The sequence below is a fragment of the Dama dama genome, chromosome 13, assembly GCF_033118175.1.
Source record: "Dama dama isolate Ldn47 chromosome 13, ASM3311817v1, whole genome shotgun sequence".
Lineage (NCBI taxonomy): Eukaryota > Metazoa > Chordata > Mammalia > Artiodactyla > Cervidae > Dama > Dama dama.
In genome coordinates, this window is record NC_083693.1 from 71,970,157 (window position 1) to 71,992,033 (window position 21,877).

At 57.7% G+C, this 21,877-nt stretch overlaps 1 protein-coding gene across 2 annotated transcripts; it reads right to left on the reverse strand.

Moving 5' to 3' along the window:
• Positions 1-7,513: 7,513 nt before the first annotated feature.
• SLC25A29 (solute carrier family 25 member 29) lies at positions 7,514-21,383 on the reverse strand. 2 transcript variants are annotated; one of them, XM_061159419.1, is made up of 4 exons: positions 21,188-21,383; positions 15,255-15,298; positions 10,236-10,319; positions 7,514-9,522 (listed from the first exon to the last, which is right to left on the reverse strand). In XM_061159419.1, the coding sequence occupies exons 1-4, from the start codon at positions 21,219-21,221 to the stop codon at positions 8,788-8,790; spliced, it is 897 nt and encodes a 298-aa protein (XP_061015402.1). In that variant the 5' UTR covers positions 21,222-21,383; the 3' UTR covers positions 7,514-8,787. The 2 variants fall into 2 exon arrangements, with proteins under 2 accessions (XP_061015402.1, XP_061015401.1); XM_061159418.1 differs by lacking the exons at positions 15,255-15,298; positions 21,188-21,383 and having other exon boundaries at positions 10,236-12,167.
• Between the last annotated feature and the right edge of the window lie 494 nt (positions 21,384-21,877).

Sequence of the window (21,877 nt, forward strand, 5' to 3'; positions counted from 1 at the left end):
AGTGGAATAGCCATTGCTCCCCTTAACTCTTCTCCGTGTGTTCATGTGTTTTTCTCTCAAGCTGCAGTTAATTTCTGAAAGCAATTTCATTGGGCGTTGGAAGAAAGTTTAACGCCCAAGTTCCTCCTTGACATAGCACTCTCAATTTACAACAGTAGTGTAGGACACGAGTGAGTGACCGCTTATAGAGGTAGTTCTCATTGGGTATAACTTAACACCCATTCTGCTTGTGGTTAGAATTTATAATTTTGCTAAAGATGTAATTTACTAAAATTTGAAATGGTGTTCTAACAGTCAATTGTCTTGATTAATCTGATTTATAAGTAATACTGATACATATTTTCTTACATCTGAGCTGAAATAAATGCATGTTTCTAGCATATGTAATATAAAAACTTCAGAGGGTAAGTTTACATTTAACAAGATGTTGTTTTCTATTTTTGGATTTCTTATATTATTTTCCCCCCTTTTTTGGTGGTGGGGGTTTAGGGGGAAGCATAGTATTTGTATAAAGAACTGTCACCCCAGAGTGACATCTATTTTCCAAGGTGACCTTGAGCTCACTGGTGGTTTCTTACGATGTTTGTGTGCTGTACCTAGATTCAAGGCCTGTGGATTTGACAAAAATTTTTTTTTTCAATTTGGTTTTCATGTACATTCTTTTAAATGTCAATTATTTTGTTAAATTTGAGTAAAATGAAAACCATTGGGATACTCCGCTGGAGGCCTGCGGATGTTGCCGAGTTCTAGTTGGTTTCTCTGTAATAGATGAGAGTCCTTCATTCAGCAAGCGGCCTCCAGAGACCGAGGCTGTTGAAGCGCTGTCAGTAGGTTTACTGCCACCCGCACTTAGCCAGACCTACCTACTGGACGTTCACCTCGGGATGTGTGTCTGCGACACAGGAAGACCTGGCCCGCTCCGATTTTGAGTTGGAAACCTGGTAATCCACCCCAGGACAGCTACAGGCAGAGAACGTGGATCGCTTCCTGTACCTTGATGCCTCTGATTTTGGGGTCAGCGTGCTGAGCAAGGCCACACTATTAGTCCTCAGGTCCATCTTCTTGACATCTGACCACCAGCAGAAGCAGGACCCCAGAGGTCAGAGCAGTGGTGAGAACCGAAACGGTTCGCCGGTGGGCTGTGCGCTGCCCGCAAGGCCTCTGTCCACTGGGCGGCCTTCGCCTAGCCTCCCCGGCGCCTGTCGGACCGCAGAGCCCTTTGGCCTGGCTCCCCTTGGCCTCGGTGCTGGTGAAGCACCTGTCAGAGCTCACGACCGCGGGGGTGCGCTCCTTTGACCCCAGGAGGTCACGGAGGAGGCTCAACCCCCGAGCTGTGCTTCCTGGCGGCCGTAGTCGTGCACTCCACGGCTTGCTCTTCCGCTTTCCAGAGCGTGCCCTCGGGAACCTTCGCGCCTGCGCAGAAGCATTTGACTGCATGGCTGGCTAGGTCTGCACCCCAGCTTCCCGACCTTGATGCGCCTTGATTGTTAACTGCCTGGACCATGCAGACTGTGCTTGGGTTCCTGGGTTGCCTGAAGGCCCAGTCAGTGCGGGACCCTTAAGAGCCTAGGCAGCAGGCAGGAGGGGGCGGGCCCTTCACGAGTGGGCGTGTCCCGCGGAAGGCCGAGGCCAGAGTGGTCCCCGGAGTGCCTTGTCAGGAGAGGATGTTTGCTGGAGCTGGGGGTGGACGGAGAGCTGATGGGAGGGGCGGGCAGCACACCGTGGACACTCTTCATCCGCCCCCCTTCTTATGAAAACCGGAAGGGAATGTTGAAGTAGAACATGGGCGTTAGGTCAGGAGGCAAATCAAACTCCCCAGACTGGTCATCCCGGCCCTCATGTCCCTAGCCCGCATTCGGGGAGTCTGCAGGGGAGGTGAGCATGGTGGCGTCACATCCATCTAAAGCAAGATGATTGATTTTCCGCAAAATGTCATTTGATCAGATTAATTGCTTTTCATTCACTAAAGACCTTCAGACACCATAAGAAGCAGCATTGGGATGTCACAGGAAGGGGCCGGTTGCTGTGCTATATTCTGTTTGCTACTCTACCTGGGGGCTTGCTCGCTGTCTGCATACAGTATGGAGGTGGAAAGGGCATCGGTACCAAACAGCTTTTTTCTACAACATCCATAACTGGTATGAGGCTCTGTTATCTACAGATGGTGATGGGTCAAACTATCTTCATAAAACAATTCTGTTTTTATTCACTTTCTGGTAACTTCTGTGGGCCCTGGCTCAAGGACTTGGCATTGTGTCTCATGTACATCTTTTTCTTAAATGTTGTTTGCCATTTCTGGAATTGTCCTTGGTTTTTCCTTAGCTCATAGGTCATAGATGCAGAAATATTATAGTATTTAAGGCATCCGCATCAAGCATCAGATGGCTTTGCATCCAGAAAAACATTTAATGATAACTCACTTCGAAGCACCAAGCATGTGTAACATGGCTCTATAAAATATAATAAACGCATAATGTTGTTAAGCTTTTTAATGCCTGTGGTTCTTGTTTGTTCCTGGATCTCTAAGCCGCCTGTCACTGAGTTACATTACACAGTACAAGTGGCCGTAAGCTCTCGTCTTAACCACTGGAACCCCAGGGAAGCCCCCTCACCCACTTTTTAGAAAGTACAACCAAATGAAATTCTCATGCAGTTAGACCCATGACCCTCTGGTAATTATGGAAACTCCCTGCCAAAAAAAAAAAAAACTTATTCCTAACTGGGATAGACTCTAAAGCTTGGTAAACATACTGAGAGCTAGATAGGATTTGGGGTCAGGGGAACAAAATACTCAGCTCTCCCCTCATCCAGCTAGGGTCCTGGTGACTGCTGGACTGCAGATCGGGGTTTATTATTACTCCTTAATTCACATGACTTTGCCTCCTCTTTGGAGGGGGCAAGTCGAGGCCCACATGAGGCCCAGAACTGCGGAGGGAAGGTCTGTAGTCCAGCTGTATCGAGGAACAGCCATAGTGAGAGTGTGTGCATCTTCAGGTTTGAGGTGGGAAGGACCTGGGTTGCTGGGGCTTTGGAGTTGCTTCCTGTGGTCCCCCCAGATAATAGACGTCCTTCCTTGCTCGGGCCCATACCTCCACCCGGCTGTAATAACACAGAGCTGGGCCCAGGACCACACCCGGCACTGTGAACACCTTTTCAGTTAATTCCTCTAGACTGCCTTTGGAGGAATTCCGTAGATCACTCGTGCCATGGATGAGGGTCATTGGCAATGTCAGTGACTCAGGCTACCTGACTTCCACAGCACTCTGCTTGCCACAGTTCATCTCCACCCCCCTTGCAAAGAATCCCTGGTCCCTGTCTGCAGTGCCCACCTGGCTCCCAGCTCGTCAGCCTCTCTGGCTCTTAAAGCATCTCCTAGTCTTGGGTCTGGCTCTCACTGCCAGCGGCTTCAGCTCCTAGGTCTGGCCCCGGCTGCTCCTCTCTGGCCTTCCACTGGCAACTATGCCAATCTCCAGCGTGGGGGTTGCCACTGCACCAGAAGCTACTGTGACTCCCTGTTCCTACAAGATCCGATAAAATCCTAAGCCCCAGCCTCGACCTACTTTTCCACCCTCTCCTCCCCTCCCTCTTGGAGTTTTTCATTTCCAAAGCTTCCTGTCGAATTGTCAGGGTTACTTACTCACTCAGCACCAGTGATGTGTCAGGTGCTGACGGAAGGGCACAAACAGGACTTGGGTTACATCTGGTAGAGGAGAAGGCAGGAGAGAGAAGAGAGATCTGGGACGTGCTGTGAAAGAAGAGAGAAAGCGGCCAGGAGGGAGCGCAGCCTCAGAGCAGGCCCCCAAGGAAGGGTGTGCCACCTGGTCCACCCCGCCGCTTCCATCACCTACCGCTCTGCCATCACCTCCTGGCTCTGCCCTGGCAGAGTTCGGCTCTGGGCCCATGCCCCATGCAGGCTTCGCTCAGTTCTGTGTCTCAGGAGCGTGCCAGGGCGGTGACGGGTGGGGGGCACTGTGCTCTCGTCACTCCAGCGGGCAGGGCGGGGCCAAGTGCGCGTGGATGCATGGTGTCGGGGTGCTGAGACCCCCGAAAGCCAACCGCCCCCGTGGAGACGCAGGGTGGTTTCCGGAGCCCGAACACGGTGGGGCAAGTTAGGGCCCCTCAGCGTCAGCACAGGCGCGGACCCTCCGGGGCCAGCCTGCGGGCCCCACGAGGCCCCAGGTGAGGGGTGTGGGTGCTCACCCATCCTCCAGTGGTCCCACCTGTGGCCGAGCCCCCGGCCTGCAGGAGGACCCCAGCCCGGTGCGGGGGGAGGGCAGCCTGCTTGCACAGACCATAGGCATTCTGCCTAACCGAAAGGCACATGACCTTGGCCCTGGAAGCCTCGTTTTCCTCAGTGGAAAGTGGGGGACCTCTCTGCCAGGAGGAGGGGTGGCTGGGGGCCGGAAGTCAACCTCGGAGAGTTTAGGAGGAAGAGACAGAATTTAGGAGGAAGAGAGACTTGCCAACCGGGGGCCAAATGGCGGAGTTGGGGCTGAGCTGGGGGCGGGGCTGGGACTGCTGGACTGTCCCCCAGGACGACGCCCCTTGTAGGGTGGCCTGGGTTGGAGGGGAGCATAGGCATGCCGGAGGGGCGATCTGATCAAGGCCTGGGGCTGCCCCCAGATCGGGGAGGGGGGACACCTGCCCATGGAGAATGCGGCAGGGGGAGCAGTGGCCCCAGGAAGCCTTATCACCCTGGATGAGGTCAGGACCCAGTACCGGGAGGGTGGGAGAGGTGGAGGCTTCAGTGAGGAGGGCAGAGAAACCCCAAGGCCAGGGGGTGGGCTGCTCATCCCTTTCTGAGCCCCACTCTGCGGCAGTCACCTGACTCGAGTGCTGGGTCCTCTGCTCCCACCAGCCCCGGGGACCTCAGCGTCTGCCCGGGGATCGTCCGTCCGTTGTCATCTGGCCTGCCTGTGCCTTGGCTGCTTCCTTCTGATGACCCTGCCCCTGCCCGTGGCTGCCCCCAAACTTTGTCTTCACGGACACCTGCCTCCTCCAGGCTGCCTCCAGGAGTCCTGCTCTGTGATGGTCACTCTTCCTCAGCCTGCAGGCTCCCAGCAGATCACCCATCACCACTGGCCTCTCAGCCCCATGTCTGGGCTTCACTCGATCCTGCCTCCTTGCCTTCCTTCACCCCTGACTCATCTGGAAAAACCCAACCTGGAAGTTCTGGGTGTGTACATGTGTGTGGGGGCGGTGGGGTGGGGAGAGGGTAGTTCCAGGGGCTGGGCGAGGGTCTGCATAGGCTCCGTTCCCAGCGGCCTTCAGGGTGGACGCTGTGACCGGGGACACTGCTGGGTGTCAGGAGGTCAAGGCCTGGGCGCCCCTGCAGGACAGAACTTGAGGCCCAAGCTGACTGAGTGGAGCTGGCCCTGTCCTGGGCGCCTCTGTGGCTTGAACTCCACTCCAGTCACGGAACCGGGGAGTCTGCCATCAGAGGCCAGGGCACAGCCCCGGCTGTTCCTGGCTCCTGTGAAGCTTCCGCTGGTGAGTGGAGGCCGGCCCGGACAGGGGCAGGGGGTGCGGTGAGGGCTGTGGACCTGTAGGGCCTTGAGGCTCCGGCCCCAGCAGCCCCTGGTCTCGTGACCCTAGACAGGCCCCCCAAATGGTGTCCTCTATTGCAAAATGAGGGCGCCAGTGCTGACTTTCAAGAGCTGTTGGGAGCATTAAAGGGGCTGTGTGTGCCAAGGGCTGACTGGTGCCTGTGAATGTGACATTTGACAATGGTCTTTGCAGGTGTTATTAGTTAGGTTATCCTGGAGTAGGCGGGCCCTTAAGCCAACACCTGGTGTCCTCCTGAAAAGAGGACAGGGACCCTGGAAGTCCAGTGGCTAAGATTCCAGGCTTTCACTGCTGGGGGGCCCGGGTTCAGTCCCTGTCAGGGAACTAAGATGCTGCAAGTCAACTGGTGTGGGTAAAAAAGTAACAAAAAAGACAACAGACCCACAGGTGAAAAGATGACTTGAGGATGGAGGCAGAGACTGCAGCAACGTGCCTATAAGCCAAGGACTGCCGGCCACCAGGTGCTGGAAGAGGCCAGGAGAGATTCCTGCTTGGGCCCTCCAGAAGCAACCAACACTGCTGACGCCTGAATTTCACACTTCTGGCCTCCAGAAGCTAAGAGAAGAAATCTCTGTGGTTTTAGCCACACGGTCTGTGGGCCATTGTTACGGCAGCCCTGGAAACTGCTACAATCTCCAGTCTCCAAGATAACTGCCAACTGAAGACAGCAAAGAATGGAACGGTCAGGACCTGGGCCCGGCTTTGCCCAGGGAGAGAGGATGTTCCCACGTGCTGGGACTTGCCCGAGATGCCCCAGGAGGGGCACATGGCCAGGAAGAGGCAGGAGTCAGGTCTTCCTTCTCATTGCACAGCCTGGGTTCCACTTGCATTTTTTACTTTTTACCATGTTAATAAAGAAATAAATAAAATTCAGATCAGGGAGAAAACAAAATGTCAAAAGACCCATGTAAACCCGACACCTCTCCTAACCCCTCCTCTCTTGGTGTCTGACCATCAGCAGCAAGGCTGGGAGCGGGGACCCTGGGCTTTAGCATCTGCCTGGTTTCTTTCAGAGGAAATAGAAATGTGAGGCAGGGGGACCTCACTGAGGACGGAGCCGCTGCCTAGGACCGGGGAATGGGGGACCCTCCTGGGTTAACCTATCTGAGGACACCCGGCCTGGGGTCACCAGCCAGCTCCTTCCCGCCCTCCTTTCCTTGGAAACTGCAGACAAGCCTGACGTCACAGGCTGGTATGGGGGATTCGGCGGGCTGTAGGGGGCAGGATCCCAGAGCGCTCCTGGGGGGAAGCTGGGCCTCTCTCTCCAGCTCTCTTCTCTCCTCTGCCGGGGGGCAGAGGTTTCTGGCTCAGCGGTTGAAAGGAGTCTCCAGGCTCGGAGCTGTGGAGACCCAGGTTGGCCCGGATTGATTCCGGGAGGCTGAGCAGAAGTGGGGGTGGGCGGACAGGAAGACACCCCTCTGGCACGGAAGGCCTCCTTCAGGAAGCCCTCAGGGATCCTTAGGTTGGTCTAGGTCAAGCTCAGGACAAGTCCATCCTCCCCGCAGAACTCCCTCCTCCGGATTCTGGCCTCAGCTAGGGTCCCCCGAGCCCTCCCACCTCCGTCCTTCCAGGGAGCTCACGGCACACAGCGCCTGCCCTGCCCAGGTGCCTACCCTGCCCACGCGCCTGCCCTGCCCACCCTCCCGCTGGGCCGGGACCGGGCCTCCCCTCCCTGGGTCACAACAGACGGAGACGCGCTCACTACCTGGCTGAGGCTGCACCCAGCATGTTGGTGAACTTCAGTCCACCCCTCACGCCTCCATTAGCCCCATTTTGTAGATGGGGAAACTGAGGGTCTGGAGGTGCCCTGTCGCTGGCCTGGGTCAGGCCAACCACCAGGCCGGCCCCTCCGACTCCTGTGAGGGGGTGGGGGTGAACCCCCTTCCTCTGTGATACACAAATGAAACCTCACTCTTAAAAAACAAAGAGCACTTTATTCCCTCGGAGGTTTCTGTACAACAATGATGCCACGTGGGGGTGGGGGGGGGTGGGGAGGGGCTGGGGGGAGGGTCATTCTGGCTTCCTTGAGCTCAGCCCGCCTCCCGGGAGTAGGGCCAGTCACCTCCAGTCACCGTGGAGGCCACAGTCACCTCCAACTTGTGCAAAAGCATTCGCCTCCCTGTCTGGTCTCCCGGCCATGAGGTGCCAGCCGTGCCCAGGCTGCCGGAGCTCACACCACCGGCCGGCTTCTAGTGACAGCCCTGGCTGCGTGGGCGCACATGCCCTTTGACCTCGAGGGGCCCAAACTGGTCAGACCCGTGCCCACTCACAGGCCCCGCCTGGGACTCACGGGAACGCAAAGCATTGAGACTGACTGCCTGGGAAAGACACCATTTCCCAGGGCTCAGGGGTCCCACAGGGTTCTCCCTGCTGACCCCTCTGCAAACCTCGGGGAAGCCCGGCCGTCGGCAGTGGGCCTGGGCCACAGACATCAGCTGAGTCATGTCCCAATTTTACAGATGGGCATCCTGAGGCTCAGAGAGTGGTAAGACTCCCCCTTGCCATGGCTCTTTTTAACTGTGGTGATCTCCCCTTCCACTGACCTGCGCCTGCTCCCCCACCCCAGCTCCTGAGCTAACGTGGAACTTCCAGAAGGTTCCATGGCTTCTTAGTGGTCCCCAGGTTACCCTCCAGTGGGAGTGGCGGGAGTAGGGGTATTCCCAGCCTTGCAGCTTGGAGAAGCTGGGGTGTGCTGGCAGGGGGTTGGGTTCTGGGACCCCAGAAGGCGCCTGAGCTGCCCCTCCATTCCTAACACAGACTGGATAGGTGGTCTAGAAGTGTTCCTGGAGCTCTGCAGGTGGAGGATTTGAGAATTAATGAGTCACTGGCAAGCCCATTGGTGGGTCTTCAGAAACCCCCCTGGAGGTGTGCCAGGATACCAGGGAAGGGTTGGAGTGTTGGCTGGGTTTCTGGAAGATTCCAGAAGCCAGTAACAGTGCCAGGCTGGGTGCTCCACAGGCAGCATCTCTGAGCTTCCTGACAGTACAACACGGGGAACAGGCTCCCCATTTCACAGCCGAGAAAAGCCAAAGGAGGTCAAGTACTGCAGCCAAGGCCCACCCAGCTGAGGAGTGGAATTCAACCCAGGTCTGACGGAGCCCTTAGTCCATGGAGTCTCGGGCGTCTGGGGCAGGGCGGTCGGCGGGGGACCCATTTACAGTTTTGGAAGAGTCTGGGCTGCGTTTTGGAAAAGCGGCCCCCGGGAAGGAGGGGCAGGGGGCATCACAGGCTGGAGGGCTGGGCCAGGGCGGCGGAGCCGGCGTCGCCCTCGAGCCGGGCCTCCTCGCCGCGCGCGTAGCTAAGCACCACGGTGACGGTGGCGAAGGTGGCGGCGTTGACCGGGAAAGCGCGCAGCAGCGTGGATGCCAGCCCCCGCGTGAAGACGCGCCAGCCCTCGGCGTGGTAGCTCTGTTGCACGCAGTCGACGATGCCCCGGTAGCGTGGCGCGCCCTGCAGCCCGTCGGCCTGCAGCCGCGACTTGACCACGTCCACGGGGTACGTGGAGAGCCAGGATGCGATGCCCGACGTGCCGCCCGCCAGCAGCAGCTTGGGCACCAGTAGGCGGTCGCCCGGCTCGCAGCCCAGTGCGCGCGTCAGTACGTCGTAGGTGAGGAAGTAGACGCCGAAGCTGGGCGTCTCGCGCAGCAGCGTGGATGCCATGCCCCGGTTGACGCCGCGCAGGCCCTCCTGCCGGTAGATCTGTGCCAGGCAGTCCAGGGGCCCGCGGTAGGTGCGCGCCGGGCCTGCCTCCTGCAGCTGCAGCCGCGTCTTGGCCAGCTCCATGGGGCAGCAGATGACGCACTGGATGGCCCCTGCCGCCGCGCCCGCCAGGAACTGGTTCAGCGGTGAGTCCCGGCCCAGCGCCCGCAGGGTGTTGCCCTGCACGCCGAACACCAGCGCGTTGATGAAGGTCAGCCCCAGGAGTGGCGACCCCAGGCCTCGGTACAGGCCCAGCACCTGCGGGGCGCACGGAGAGGCGTCAGGTGCGCTCCGGCTTGGAGTCTATAGAGCTGCTCACCACCTTCCTCCCGGGACCCTCCATGCCGGTGGTGGCTGCCCCGACCCACCTCAGCTGCTCGTGAGGACCAAGCAGAACTTGATCAGAACCCAGGTTCTCAATCTGAGAGGCCCGGGCACGCCCGCCCTCCCGTCTCCAAAGCCTGGCTGTGCCCCTGAGTTGCCCACCGCCTCCTCTCCCGGCTCTGCGGTCCAGGGGCCACAGCATCGCAGAGGCAGGGTGTCCTGCTCCACCGCCTGTGGTCCAGTGAGAGAAAGGGAAAGGGAAAGGGGCTCAGGCGTGGCCCACTCTTTTTGACCCCACGGACTATACAGTCCATGGAATTCTCCAGGCCGCAATACTGGAGTGGGTAACCGTTCCCTTCTCCAGGGGATCTTCCCAACCCAGGAATCGAACCCAGGTCTCCTGCATTGCAGGTGGATTCTTTACCAGCTAAGCCACCAGGGAAGCCCAAGAATACTGGAGTGGGTAGCTTTTCCCTTCTCCAGCGGATCTTCCTGACCCAGGGATCGAACTGGGGTCTCCAGCATTGCAGATGGATTCTTTACCAACTGAGCTGTCAGGGAAGCCCCTGTGGTCCAGACCCACAGCACTGCAGAGGCAATGCTGAGGCTGGCGCCCCACCTGACCCCCACGGGCCCCAGGCACTCACACTCTCCTGCTTGATGATGGCCTGGAAGCAGTGCAAGGTCCCTCGGTATTGGGGCTTCTCCACACTCTGGACCTGAAGCCGCACCTGGAAGGAGGACCCAGTGTAAGTCAAGTGGCCGCGTGGAGTCAGAGTGCCCAGCTCTCTGGGGCCAGCACGCAGGACCCCCGGGGAGACTCTCTCCAGGAGGCCTGAGTTTGGACCCATGAGGCAGGGAGCCAAGGAGCTTTCTGTGGCTTTTGGAATCCCAGGGAGGGGGCTGGATATCTGTGCCATTTTTAGGGAGGGCTGTCTGTGGACAAACAGTCACGGAGACAGCCAGCTGCAGAGGGGTGGGGGTCCCCAAGACCCCTGTTCACTATCTCCGCACGAGGTACTGACAGTGGGGCCTAAGGCATCTCCCGAGACCTCCCACCATCCCGGAAGCAAGTCCTGGCCGATGCCCAAGGGGTGTCCAGTCTTAACACCCCACCACGCGCTCTCCACATCGGGGCTGGGAATGCCCATGGGTGTTCAGTGAGGAGCCTTGGGCCTTTCGGGCCTTCTGCTTGGTTTCTGCCGGTGGCCCCTGAGGAGGGCAGTGGTCATGAGTTAGTAAAGCGGTGAGCGGAGAGCCACTGGTCGCCTCCTTGGGACCAAGTCAGCAGCTCCAGGGCTCGAGGGCCCTCGGAGCCCAGCAGGCCAGAGCCAAAGAAAGCACTCTTTGTCCACAGAGAGCTTATCTCAGTCCTTAACACTCATCCCCCAGGGTCAGAGCAGGAGCATCTTTTCTTCCTGTGTCTGGGGGAGGTGGGTAAGCTAGGTTCGGCCCTGGGCTCAGCTCTGACTCAGACGCGATCCCCACTACAGCCCTGGCCATGGCGTGAGCGCCTCTCTGTGCCGGGCAGTGGAGAGGGGCTCCGTCGTGATCACTGGCTGAAGTGGGGTCAGGGTCACTCCTGTTTCAAAGATGGGAAAACCGAGGCTCAGAAAGATCCTGCAACTCGGTCAAGGCTGTCCTCTCCAGGGACATGAGTGGCTGTGTTGGTCGTGGCCAGAGTGGTGTTGAGGGTGCTGGCGAATGCACTTACAGACAAAAATGTGTTGTAAGCAAAAAAGAAATCTCATGCCTGCACACGGGGACCTCAACGCTGGCGACCACTGCTCTGAGAGGCCGCTGACCACCCCAGCAACCCTCCCCACCCTGGCTGCCAGCTCGGAGAAGAGCACAACCACTCAAGAACTCTGAGGGCATCTTAACACCATGAGCTCTGCCTCAGGTTGCTTCTGTGATGGGAGGCTTCCCACTTTCCCTTCGACGTCCGGGGGTCTCTGGAGGACTGGCTTTTCCTCCTGTGGCCCCTGACACCGGCACCAAGGAGGCCGTGTCAGCAGAGATGATGTGAAACGGAGCTGTGCCCTGCCCTCCGTGGGTCAGACTTACGGACACCCCGGTGCCATCCTGGCAGGCTGGACTTGGTTTCACGCCCAGGCTCGGGCCAGCTCGGGTCCCACAAGACGCTGCAGGGGATCTCCCCTTTGTGTCTGACCCCCGGGGCTGGGATGGGCACTCACATCTGGGAGGCTTGGGGGAACCAGGTCTGGGGTAAAATGTGGCCTGAGTCTTATAGAATCTAGAGTTGAGGTTTTTAACACTTGGGGGTAGTAGGATCTCATTGGAGGATTGACGGACCCACCCCTGGAAAAGTAAGTCATTTATACATCAACCCCAGGAGGTTCCCAGCTTCCCCCCCCAGGGCTGGGAGACCCTGCATAAAGAACCCCTGATCAAGACGGGGCTACTGTTTCTCAACCAGCCCCCAGGGCCCCCACCCCGGGACCTGTGCTTGGGTGCAAGCTCATCTCATACCCTCCCTGCCCCTGCCAGTCTAGGAGGGCAGTCTGGTGGGTGCGGGGTGGTGGGGCGGGGTCCAGGCCCGGGGTCTGGTTTGGGCAGAGAAGAGAAGCGTTGGGTTCACCTGGTCTGTACTTACTAGCGCTCTCCGGGATGAGGCTTACGCTCATCTACAACAAAGTTACATTTTGCTATGGACGGAGACAGCCCCTAGCTCAGAAAGTAAAGGCAGTTAAAGCAACACAAAATTTCAACATCACATCCAGGCCCGGGACCCCCGAGGCCAGGCCCTGGCCTCCCCGCCCCCGCCCCCGCCCGGGGCCGGCTGCTCCCTGGTGAGAGAGGGCCCAGACACGTCCACAGAAACGCGTGTGAAGGTGGTGTGTCCAAGGGCAGTGGCTGTGGTTCTGGGCGCCACAGAGGTGAACCACGTCTTGGACTCAAATTTGTGTTCCAAGGGGACACACTGCCGAGGTCGCAGTCACGAGATGGTGTGGATGGAACTGCAATGTGGGTGTCCCCTCATGCATTCGGAAACCCAGGTCCAAGTTCATGAAAACAGGACCGTGGATGAGAAGTTAGGGTGCTGGCCGCCTGGAAGAGGGGAGGGCGGGGGTGTTAGGAGGGGAGGGGGGTTTCTGCGGGAAGGGATGCCTCATTTCTCCTCACAGGTTTGTGCTTCGGCGGTGAGCACGTGGGCGTGGGTCTCCATGTGAAACACTTCAGTGAAAATGACCACTTGCAGAGCTGGGGGGGTAAATCCCACTTTTGCCAAAAGCCAGGACTATATATGGGCCTGTGTGCATGTATGTTTTCTGGTAGAAATCATTAACAAGGGTTGGGGGAAAGGTTACATAAAGGACTAGTTTTTTTGTTTGTTTTGTTTTGTTTACATGTGTCTGTTATGGTGAGCATTCTCTTACACCCTACATTACTTTTGTAATAGAAAACTAACCATAAAAAGTGTGTATGTATGTGGGTTTTTTTTTTTTTATGTATGTGTTTTAATTAAAACACATTTAAAAAAACCCCAGCGTTTTCCTGTTTTCTTTGACTGAGAATGCTTATTATTATTATTTTTTTAAAATATTTATTTATTTGGCTGTGCCAGATCTTAGTTGTGGCATGTGGAATCTAGTTCCCTGACCAGGGATCAAACTCAGGCCCCTTGCATTGGAAGCTTAGCCACTGGACCACTGGGGAAGTCCCAAGAATGCTTAACTTTTATAATGCAAAAGAGCCAGGAGAAAAAAAAAAAAAAAGCCTTTGGCATTAAGTTAAACCAAAAGAGCTGAGCGGCTCTACCTGGAATCAGCAGAAGGTCACAGGGTCTGAGGGCATGGGGGTGGGGGGTGGGCAAGAAGGGTCACGAACTTGAGTGACAGTGGGGACTTGCTAGAGGTGGGGTTTTTTTCCCCTTTAAAAAGGCTTGGCTTTTTAAAGATCGATTTGCGCAGAGGTGATGCTGGTGGGCCGCAGTGGCAAAAGCAAAAACAGTTACAAATGGATTTCCTCAAAGACCAACCCCCAGGTGCCAGGTAAGGTGGGGCAGGGCAGGAGCCCAGCGGTGGAGGGGTTCCTGAGCTCAGGCTACCCCTGGGGCGCTGGTCATGGCTCAGGAGCTCAGAGGGAGCTGGAGGCACCAGAACAAAGTGGCCCCCAGCCTGGAGGGACTGACCTGGCTGGGGGGTCAGGGGGGACCCCAAGGAGGCGCCTGAAGAAGGCCTGGCCGAGTCCCAGCTCAGAGACGCCTCTGCAGAGCTGGGCAGAGGAAGTGAATCAGAGACACTTCTGGGCTAGATGCAGCTTTGAGAGGCACGCACAGCACATGACCGTGGCCCCACGTGGACAGGCTCCCCCAGCCCTGGAGGGACACGGGGGCCCACTGCGTGGCAAGAGAGCCTGGCCTTGCCTTCTGGGGTGGAAGGAATCCATGCCCTTCGGAACTAACAATTCAATCCAGCACAAACCACACCGCTGTGCCGGGCCCGGAGGCTTTGGGAAATCTCGCCAGCCCCTCACGGTGCAGGTCAGAACAGTTGGCTCGGAGGTAAAGTGACCGGCAGGTGGGCGGTCAGGGGGCCTGGAGCTAGCTGCGCAAGGCCCAGAGAGAGACCTGTCTTATTTGTTTTTGGAGTGGCTTGGAGGATCTTAGTTCCCCGACCAGGGATGGGGCCCCGGTCCACAGCGGTGAAAGCGCAGAGTCTTAACCACTGGGCCACTTTGGACACTGGGACAGACCTTTCTAAGGTCAGAGCACAGTGCTCGGGGCCTGTGCTGGAGGAAATGCAGCCCTACTGTAGTCACAGGACCTGTTCTCAGCCCAGGGACACCTGGGTTCCTGAAAAAGGAGGAGACGGGGGTCTCTCAAGCCCACCTACACACAGGTGACATCCTTGTCTTTGCTCCACCCTCACCCCTGAGGGAAGAGGAGCCAAGTTCAGGGTTCAGCGGGCTACAGGGTCTGGGCTAGGGCCCACTGCTTGCAGTTCGCCGGGTTCCCAGGGAAGCCCGCGAGGAAGGGGCCCGACTTGGCTAATTTAAGGACAAAACACCCAACAACAGAGGGCAGATCTTATTTGGGAGTTTTCAGCTGGGAACGTGGACTCTCTTGGTTTCCACTGAGGCGTCGGAGAACCCGGGCCCTAACCCCGTGCCAAGGAGTGGGCTCGTGGAGAAGGGGGAGTGGGGGCGCCTCCCCGGAGCTATTCTCTGCAGCCCCCCAAGAAATGCCCGGGCAGTGTCAGCCCAAGGCCCACCACTCTGGGGGGATCGTGGTCACGGGAAAGGCTGATGTGTGATTTCTCTGTAATTCTCTCTGAATCCTTGCCTGCTGGAAGCAGTCTGGAGGCGTTCTGGGTGAGGACAGGGTGCATGCCCCTGGCTCTGGGCAGTCCCTCTGTCCCAGGTGGCCAAGCATCAGGATGGACCTCCAAGTTCAGCCCCAGCTGGGAGATGGAAGAACAGACCAGGAGGAAAGGCTCGGCCGGCCTGCTGGACAGGCCGCTGCTGGCCTGGGCATCAGGGAGAAGCCTGATTCTACCTTCTGAGCTGTGGGAGGACCTTGGGGGGCTCCTGAGATGGTCACCAGAAAGGGGTATCCCGCCGCCCCGACCCTGCAAGCCTCCCTCCAATGTCTGCACCTCCTCCACCATGGCCTGAGGATAAAACGGCGATGAGAGACTCACCTTGACCGTGTCAAATGGGTGTCCCACCAGCACGCCTGCCACACCTGGGGGAGAGAAAGGACAGCCCGTGACCCAGACGCCCCAGAAACCGCCGTGTGGGGCACGGGTCCAGCAAGGATGTGCCTTGCACATCCCGGGAGCCCCTTGATCCTTGGGGTGGGGCGAGGGGAGGGTGGCCGTCCCAAGGCCAAGCCAGGACCTGTCAGACTCAAAGCTGGTGACTCTCTCTCTGTCCGGCTGCCCTTTGCAGGGGACAAAAGAAGGTGCCCCTTGGTGCAGCAACCTGGATGGACCCAGAGAGTGTCATACTGAGTGAAGTAAGTCAGACAGAAGGAGAAATACTATATGACATCCCCTGTATGTGGAATCTAAAAGGAAATGATACAAATAAGCTTCCTTACAAAACAGACTCACAGACTTAGAGAACGCACTTGGGGTTGCCAGAGGGAAGGGTGAGGGGAAGGGATGGTTAGGGAGTTTGGGATGGACGTGTGCACACACTGCTGTATTTAAAATGGATAACCAACAAGGACCGCCTGTAGGGCACAGGGACCTTTGCTCAATGTTCTGTGGCAGCCTGGATGGGAGGGGGTTTGGGGGAGAATGGATGCATGGATATGTATGGCTGAGTCCCTTCACTGTCCACGTGATGCTCTCACAATACTGTTAATTAGCTATGCTCCAATATAAAACAAAAAGTTTAAAAAAAAGAGAGAGAAGGTGCCCCTTGGGAGGTTGTCAAAGCCATTTCTCAGATGTTCCCACCACTGCAAATGCCTGGCACGGTCGGGGGCTCCAGGGGTTCTGGACTTGGGGCCAGCCCCTCACCCAGGTTTGAATTCTCCCTCTGTGATTTCCCAGCTGGCTGAGCTCACAAAGGACTCAGCGTCTGAGCCTCACCCTCTGCACTTGTACAGGACTGAGAGTCAGCCTTCCCCGGGGCTGCCCCTGGTCCTGGAGTGCTGACCCGGACGTGAGGCATCGCAGCTGCTGGCTGACCGCTCCCCTGCCCTGCTCGGGAGCCACGCTGTGCCCGGGGTGGCCACCCACGACTCTGTGTTCGTGCTTGGTTATATATCAGCCTAGGGCCTGTAAAGATCCATCCTCCCAGAAAAGGACAAGCCCCCCACCCCCCATCCCGAACGGCTCACAAGCGCCTGTCAGAGTTCTGTGTGCTGTGCAGGGTACAAGCATCCCTGTGGACCAGTCTTGTTACTCCGCTTCACGGAGGAGAGTGAGGCTCAGACAGGTGTGCTAACTGCCCCACTGACCCGGTGCTGTCCTCCCTGGAACTCCACGTGTGTACGTCTTACAGCGCTGCTTTTATTGCTATGTTGTTGTTCAGTCGTCCAGTCGTGTCCGACTCTTTGTGACCCCGTGGACTGCAGCACGCCAGGCTTCCCTGTCCCTCACCATCTCCCCGAGTTTGCCTGAGTTCATGTCCATTGCATTGGTGATTTATTACTATATTTACTGCTATATTTCAATGTATAATAGAGCAATTAAACAGGCTAATATTCATTGAGCCACAGTCACATTTCTACCTGCTGGTTACCATTCTTAGCTTTGTATGTGTACCAACTCTCCCTCTTATGTATGTAAAGGACTATTAGCCCATTTTACAGATGAGGAAACTGAGGCACAGGAAAGTGATATATGTCCACACCACACAGTAAGTGGTGGAGCCAAGATCTGGACCCAAACCTTCTGGGCCTGGAGCCCTCCTTCTTAACCACTCATCTCTCCTGCTTCCCATCAGAGCTGGTTACCACGTTAGTGGATGTCCACAAGTAAATAGGAGTTATTATGTTTCTTCACATATTGTATTTTTAATCCTTATATAATGTCCTTTTCACCTGGTTTAATGCTTCAGACTTTAAAAGTGCAAGTCGCTCAATCGTTGACTCTTTATGACCCTGTGGACTATACAGTCCATGGAATTCTCCAGGCCAGAATACTGGAGTGGGTAGCCTTTCCCTTCTCCAGGGGATCTTCCCAACCCAGGGATCGAACCCCGGTCTCCTGCATTGCAGGCGGAGTCTTTACCAGCTGAGCCACAAGGGAAGCCCTCAGACCTTAAAGTCCACTCTATTTGATACTAGCTTTGCCAATCCTGCTTTGCTTTTGGTCACGAGTATCTGGTATAGTTTGGTGACATTCCTAATTTTCAACTTTGTCTTACTACTTTTAGATGTTCCATAAACAAACTACAGCTGGGTTTTGGTTTCTACCCCAGTCTGAAGCAGGTTCAGGTTTTGCCTAGACAAGAGATCTGACACAGTTCCGTCTTATTTTATGGGTAAGACCCCTTTGCTTTCCACATTTTTGTGGGTTCAGGCAAACTACTATTTATCCCCTTTCTGCTGGTTAATTTGTTAGTTTAGCTAAGAGTTACCTCTGCTTTAGAACACTCATAATCCACATGTGAAAGTGAAAGTCGCTCAGTGTGCCCAACTCTTTGTGACCACGTGGACTATACAGTCCATGGAATTCTCCAGGCCAGAATACTGGAGTGGGTAGCCTTTCCCTTCTCCAGGGGATCTTCCACCCAGGGATCAAACCCAGGTCTTCCACACTGCAGGTGGATTCTTTACCAGCTGAGCCACAAGGGAAGCCCAAGAACACTGGAGTGGGTAGCCTTTCCCTTCTCCAGTGGATCTTTCCGACCCAGGAATCGAACTGGGGTCTCCTGCATTGCAGGTGGATTCTTTACCAACTGAGCTATCAGGGAACCTGCATGTAGAAACAGGGTTAAGAACTATCACCACCCCGCCATGGGGTGAGAGTAGGAGGCTTTCTCTGCCCCCTACTGCCCCACCTTACCCCCAAGAGCCATCTCCAAGCACATTCCCACCCTGCCCATCTCCCACTGACCTTCACCTTCAAAACTCACGAGACTCAGGGCTATTCCATCTTGGGGTCTCTACTTTCATCACTGGAGCCTCTCTTGATTACGACCCTCAGAGGTAACACATCTGAACTCCTGCTCATCTGCAAAACCTGTTTCTTTAATGCCATCAGGGAAGACAGTCCTCAGCTCTGGGGAAGACTGAGTCCAGGCCATTAACTCTGGCCACGGCCACGAATTTTCTGGTTTCTAGCGCCACAGATGAGAAATCCACGGGCAGCCTGTCTATTCACCTTTGTCAATAACTTATTTATTCTATCAGAAAGCTGCTGAGATTTTTATCTGTAGATTTTGGGAATATTACCAGGAGATACCAACGGTGTGTCTTTTTTTCTTTAAAGAACTCTGCCTGGAATACCCTCAGCCCTTTCACTCAGCAGAGTGATCAGAGAAAATTTCCACTATTATTTATTCATCATACTCATCACCGCCAGACCTTTTCCTCCTTCTGGAGCCACTAACACTCACAGGTGGGTGAAGACACCCCAAGCCTGTCTTGTCCCTCAGCTCTTCCACCTTTGTGTTTCTGGTCTTCAAGACACACTTTGTTTTGATCATTTGAGACCCACCCCCGTTTTCATTTCATGTTTTGAATTTTCTGAATTTGAAATTCTAGTTCTTGGGGGAGTGGAAGTGGGTACTGGGACCCTTCTGACCCAGCCCCCTGCCAGGCCTCAGGGCTGCTGTCAATCAAGGCCCCACCCCGCCTCCCAGAGGGCGAGGTTGGTCACGTGGTTCACACGCAGCCAATCAGAAGGGATCTACCCTCCCGGGAGGCTGAATGAAGAGCCACCCCTGGGGGCAGAAACACAGCCTGCACCTGCCCTGAACCTCCAGCCGGTGAGGAGCTCAAACCCAAGGAAACCAGGCAACCTCTGGGGCTCAGGCTAGGGGTGCCACCCGGACGTGGTTCCTGGACGGCCCCTCTGCTCTGAAAGCTGAGCCTGGGACACAGTCAGGTCACTGGCCCCTAGCGCCTTGAGGCTGGGGGAAGGGACGAGCCTGGCGGCCTCCTTGCATTTTTCGGGGCCTAGGTTTCTCCTAGGTCAAGTGATACCAGGAGAGAGGGTCCCTTCTACCCTCGCCCATCTCCGGCTCACACCACGGGGGAAGCACAGGCACCTCCAGCCCCAGGCGTCCACCTGGACCCAGGTAGGACCACAGGTCTGGGGGCCGTGGAGTACCTTCCACTCACCAAGCCAGGGCCTGGCCAGGGTCTCTCCCAGGTGGGCGTGATGAGGATGGGCAAGGGCCCTGGTGAGCAAGAGCCCAGGGTGACTTGACCGTGTGTGTCTGAAGGGATGGGTCTGACTCTACCAAGAGTGTTCCCGCCCCAAACCCCACAGCTCCCAGCACACCTGTGTGAATACAGAAGGGATCCTGCTTCTCAGGGGGAAGAACCCACGTTCCTCAAGAAGCTGCAAAGGGGCCTTGGCCCTGGGACTGAGCCCCCATTGGGGGTGGGGTAGAGAAGGGTCTGCCCACCCCCTACCCTGGAGGAGCCCCCGGCCTGGTGGCAGGACACAAGGGGAGGTCCCTGGGAGGGGGGGTGGGAACAGCAGAGAGGGGAATGGACAGGGCAAAACTGACAACTTGGTCCATAGAAGTCGGCCCCTCCTGTCTCCTCTGGCACCTGGGCTTGGAAGACACGTGACCGAAAGCTCTGGGGCCTGGAGGCCTGATTGGGTAACCGTCTGGGTCACTTCCCAGCACACTCCCTTCTGCATCAGCCTCCTCCTCTCAGGAAGCTAGCATCATGCTGGTTTATGTGCCTAAGGCTGCTCTCCACACTCCTCTTCCTCCAGGGAAGCTGCTGGCTGGCAGGTAGCTGAGAGTGTTATTAGAGTCACCGGGGGGCAGGTGACCTGCTGGAGGAGACAAGTGCCCAGTGTCAGAGCTTGGGCAGGGCTTGGGGACACTCAGCCAGTCCTCTGGCACTTCCCTGACAGCTAAACCTGGCTCCCAGTGAATACCTGTTGAATAAATTAACTCTACAAGAAAAACAGACACTAAAGGCCAAAGAGGGAAGTGCCAGTGCCCAGCGCCCATGGTCAGGCCACAGCCAGCCCAGAGGGACGCGGACTCAATGTCCGCGGGGGGGACACAGGGCCTCAGCGCTGCGGGGCAGCTCGGCCTCGGGGAAGGTGCCCCACACGGGGTGCACTCCTGAGCCCAAGGCCTACTCTGCCCCCCTCCCAGGGGCTTCCGTGGTGGCTCAGCTCGTAAACAGTCCGCCTGCAATGTGGGAGACCTGGGTTCGATCCCTGGGTTGGGAAGATCCCCTGGAGAAGGGAATGGCTACCCACTCCAGTGTTCTGGTCTGGAGAATCCCATGGGCTGTATAGGCCATGGGGTTGCCAAGAGTCGGACAGGACTGAGCGACTTTCACTTTTACCCCCGCCCCCCCACCGCCAGTCTGTTCCTCAGAAGAACCGCGCAGGAAGGGGGCGGGCGCCAAGGCGTGACTAGGCGCCTGGGGTCAGGCCCACGCCTTTTAAGCCATCTCTCTAGGGGGTCGTCCGGTAGCCCCCGGCCCCAGCCCACCCACATGGCTGCGGGAGACGGGGTGGAGGCAGTTTCAAACTTCTTGGGCCCAGGGAGGGGACCCTGCTCCGGGTCGGCGCAGGCTGGGGGATGGCGTGAGGGAGATGGGCTCGGAGCCTCGCCGTCCGCTGGCCTCGGCAAGGAGTGTGGTGGGGCATCCTTCTGGCGGTCCCCTGGCAACCACGGTAATGTCCCCGAGCCCCAGATTGCTCGTCCGAACGTGCTGCGAAAGACTTAAAAGACAGTTGCCTTGGTGGACAGCGCCCTAGGGGCCCTCCGGGCCTGATGTCAATTCACGCCCACAAGAATCCCGTGAAACAGGAGCACAGCTAACCCATCTTACAGGGGAGGAAATCTCAGCCATAGGGCAAGCCACGGGGTCGAGAGGTCGCAGGTGAGCTGGCCTCCCAGGCCGGACGCCTCGTCCCCGGGCGTCCCCGGCCCCCGCGCTCGCCCGGGCAGGACCCGCCCGCTTCCTTACCCCCAGCGCATCCAGCCAGAAAGTCGAGCGCCATTGCCGGGTCCCCGGTGAAGCCGCCTTCCTCCGGGTCCTCCTTCGTTGACCCCTCGCCGGACTGGTCGCCGTCGGGGGCCCTCCCTGCTTTGCTGTGCTGGGACTCGGCCTGGCCGCCGCCTTCTGGCACGGAGCCCCGCGCAGGCTGGGGTCTGGCGGTAGCGGTGGCGGCGGCTCAGCGCGCGACTCCTTGCCGGGCGTTTGTCTCTCGCTAGCCGGCTCGCCGGCCTTTGCGATCTTCCGTGCGCCGCCCGTGGTCCCTCACCTCGGGCCGCGCGTCCCGCCCCCCGGGCCGGCTGGCCGGGGCTCGGGCGGGGAGCAGAGCTCAGCCAATGGGCGGGCGAGGAGCGGACAACGCCCCGGGCCCCGCGCGCCGCCGCGGCGTTTCATTGGCCGGGCGGACCTGGGCGGACCTGGGGTGCGGGCGGGGCGGGGCCACGTAGCGGGCAGGCGGGCGGGGGAGGCGCGGAGGCGCTGCAGACAAAGAATGCGCTTCGTGCGCCCGCCCGCGCCGCCCCCGGCGGAGAGGAAGCAGGGCGTGCGCCGCCGCGGCGGGACGGTGGGGTCGGTGTGTCCGGGGAGCCCCGGGCCGGCGCGGCCTGGGAACTTCCCGGCCTGCGCGACGCGGATCAGCGGGGCGGGGGGTGGCGTGCCCTC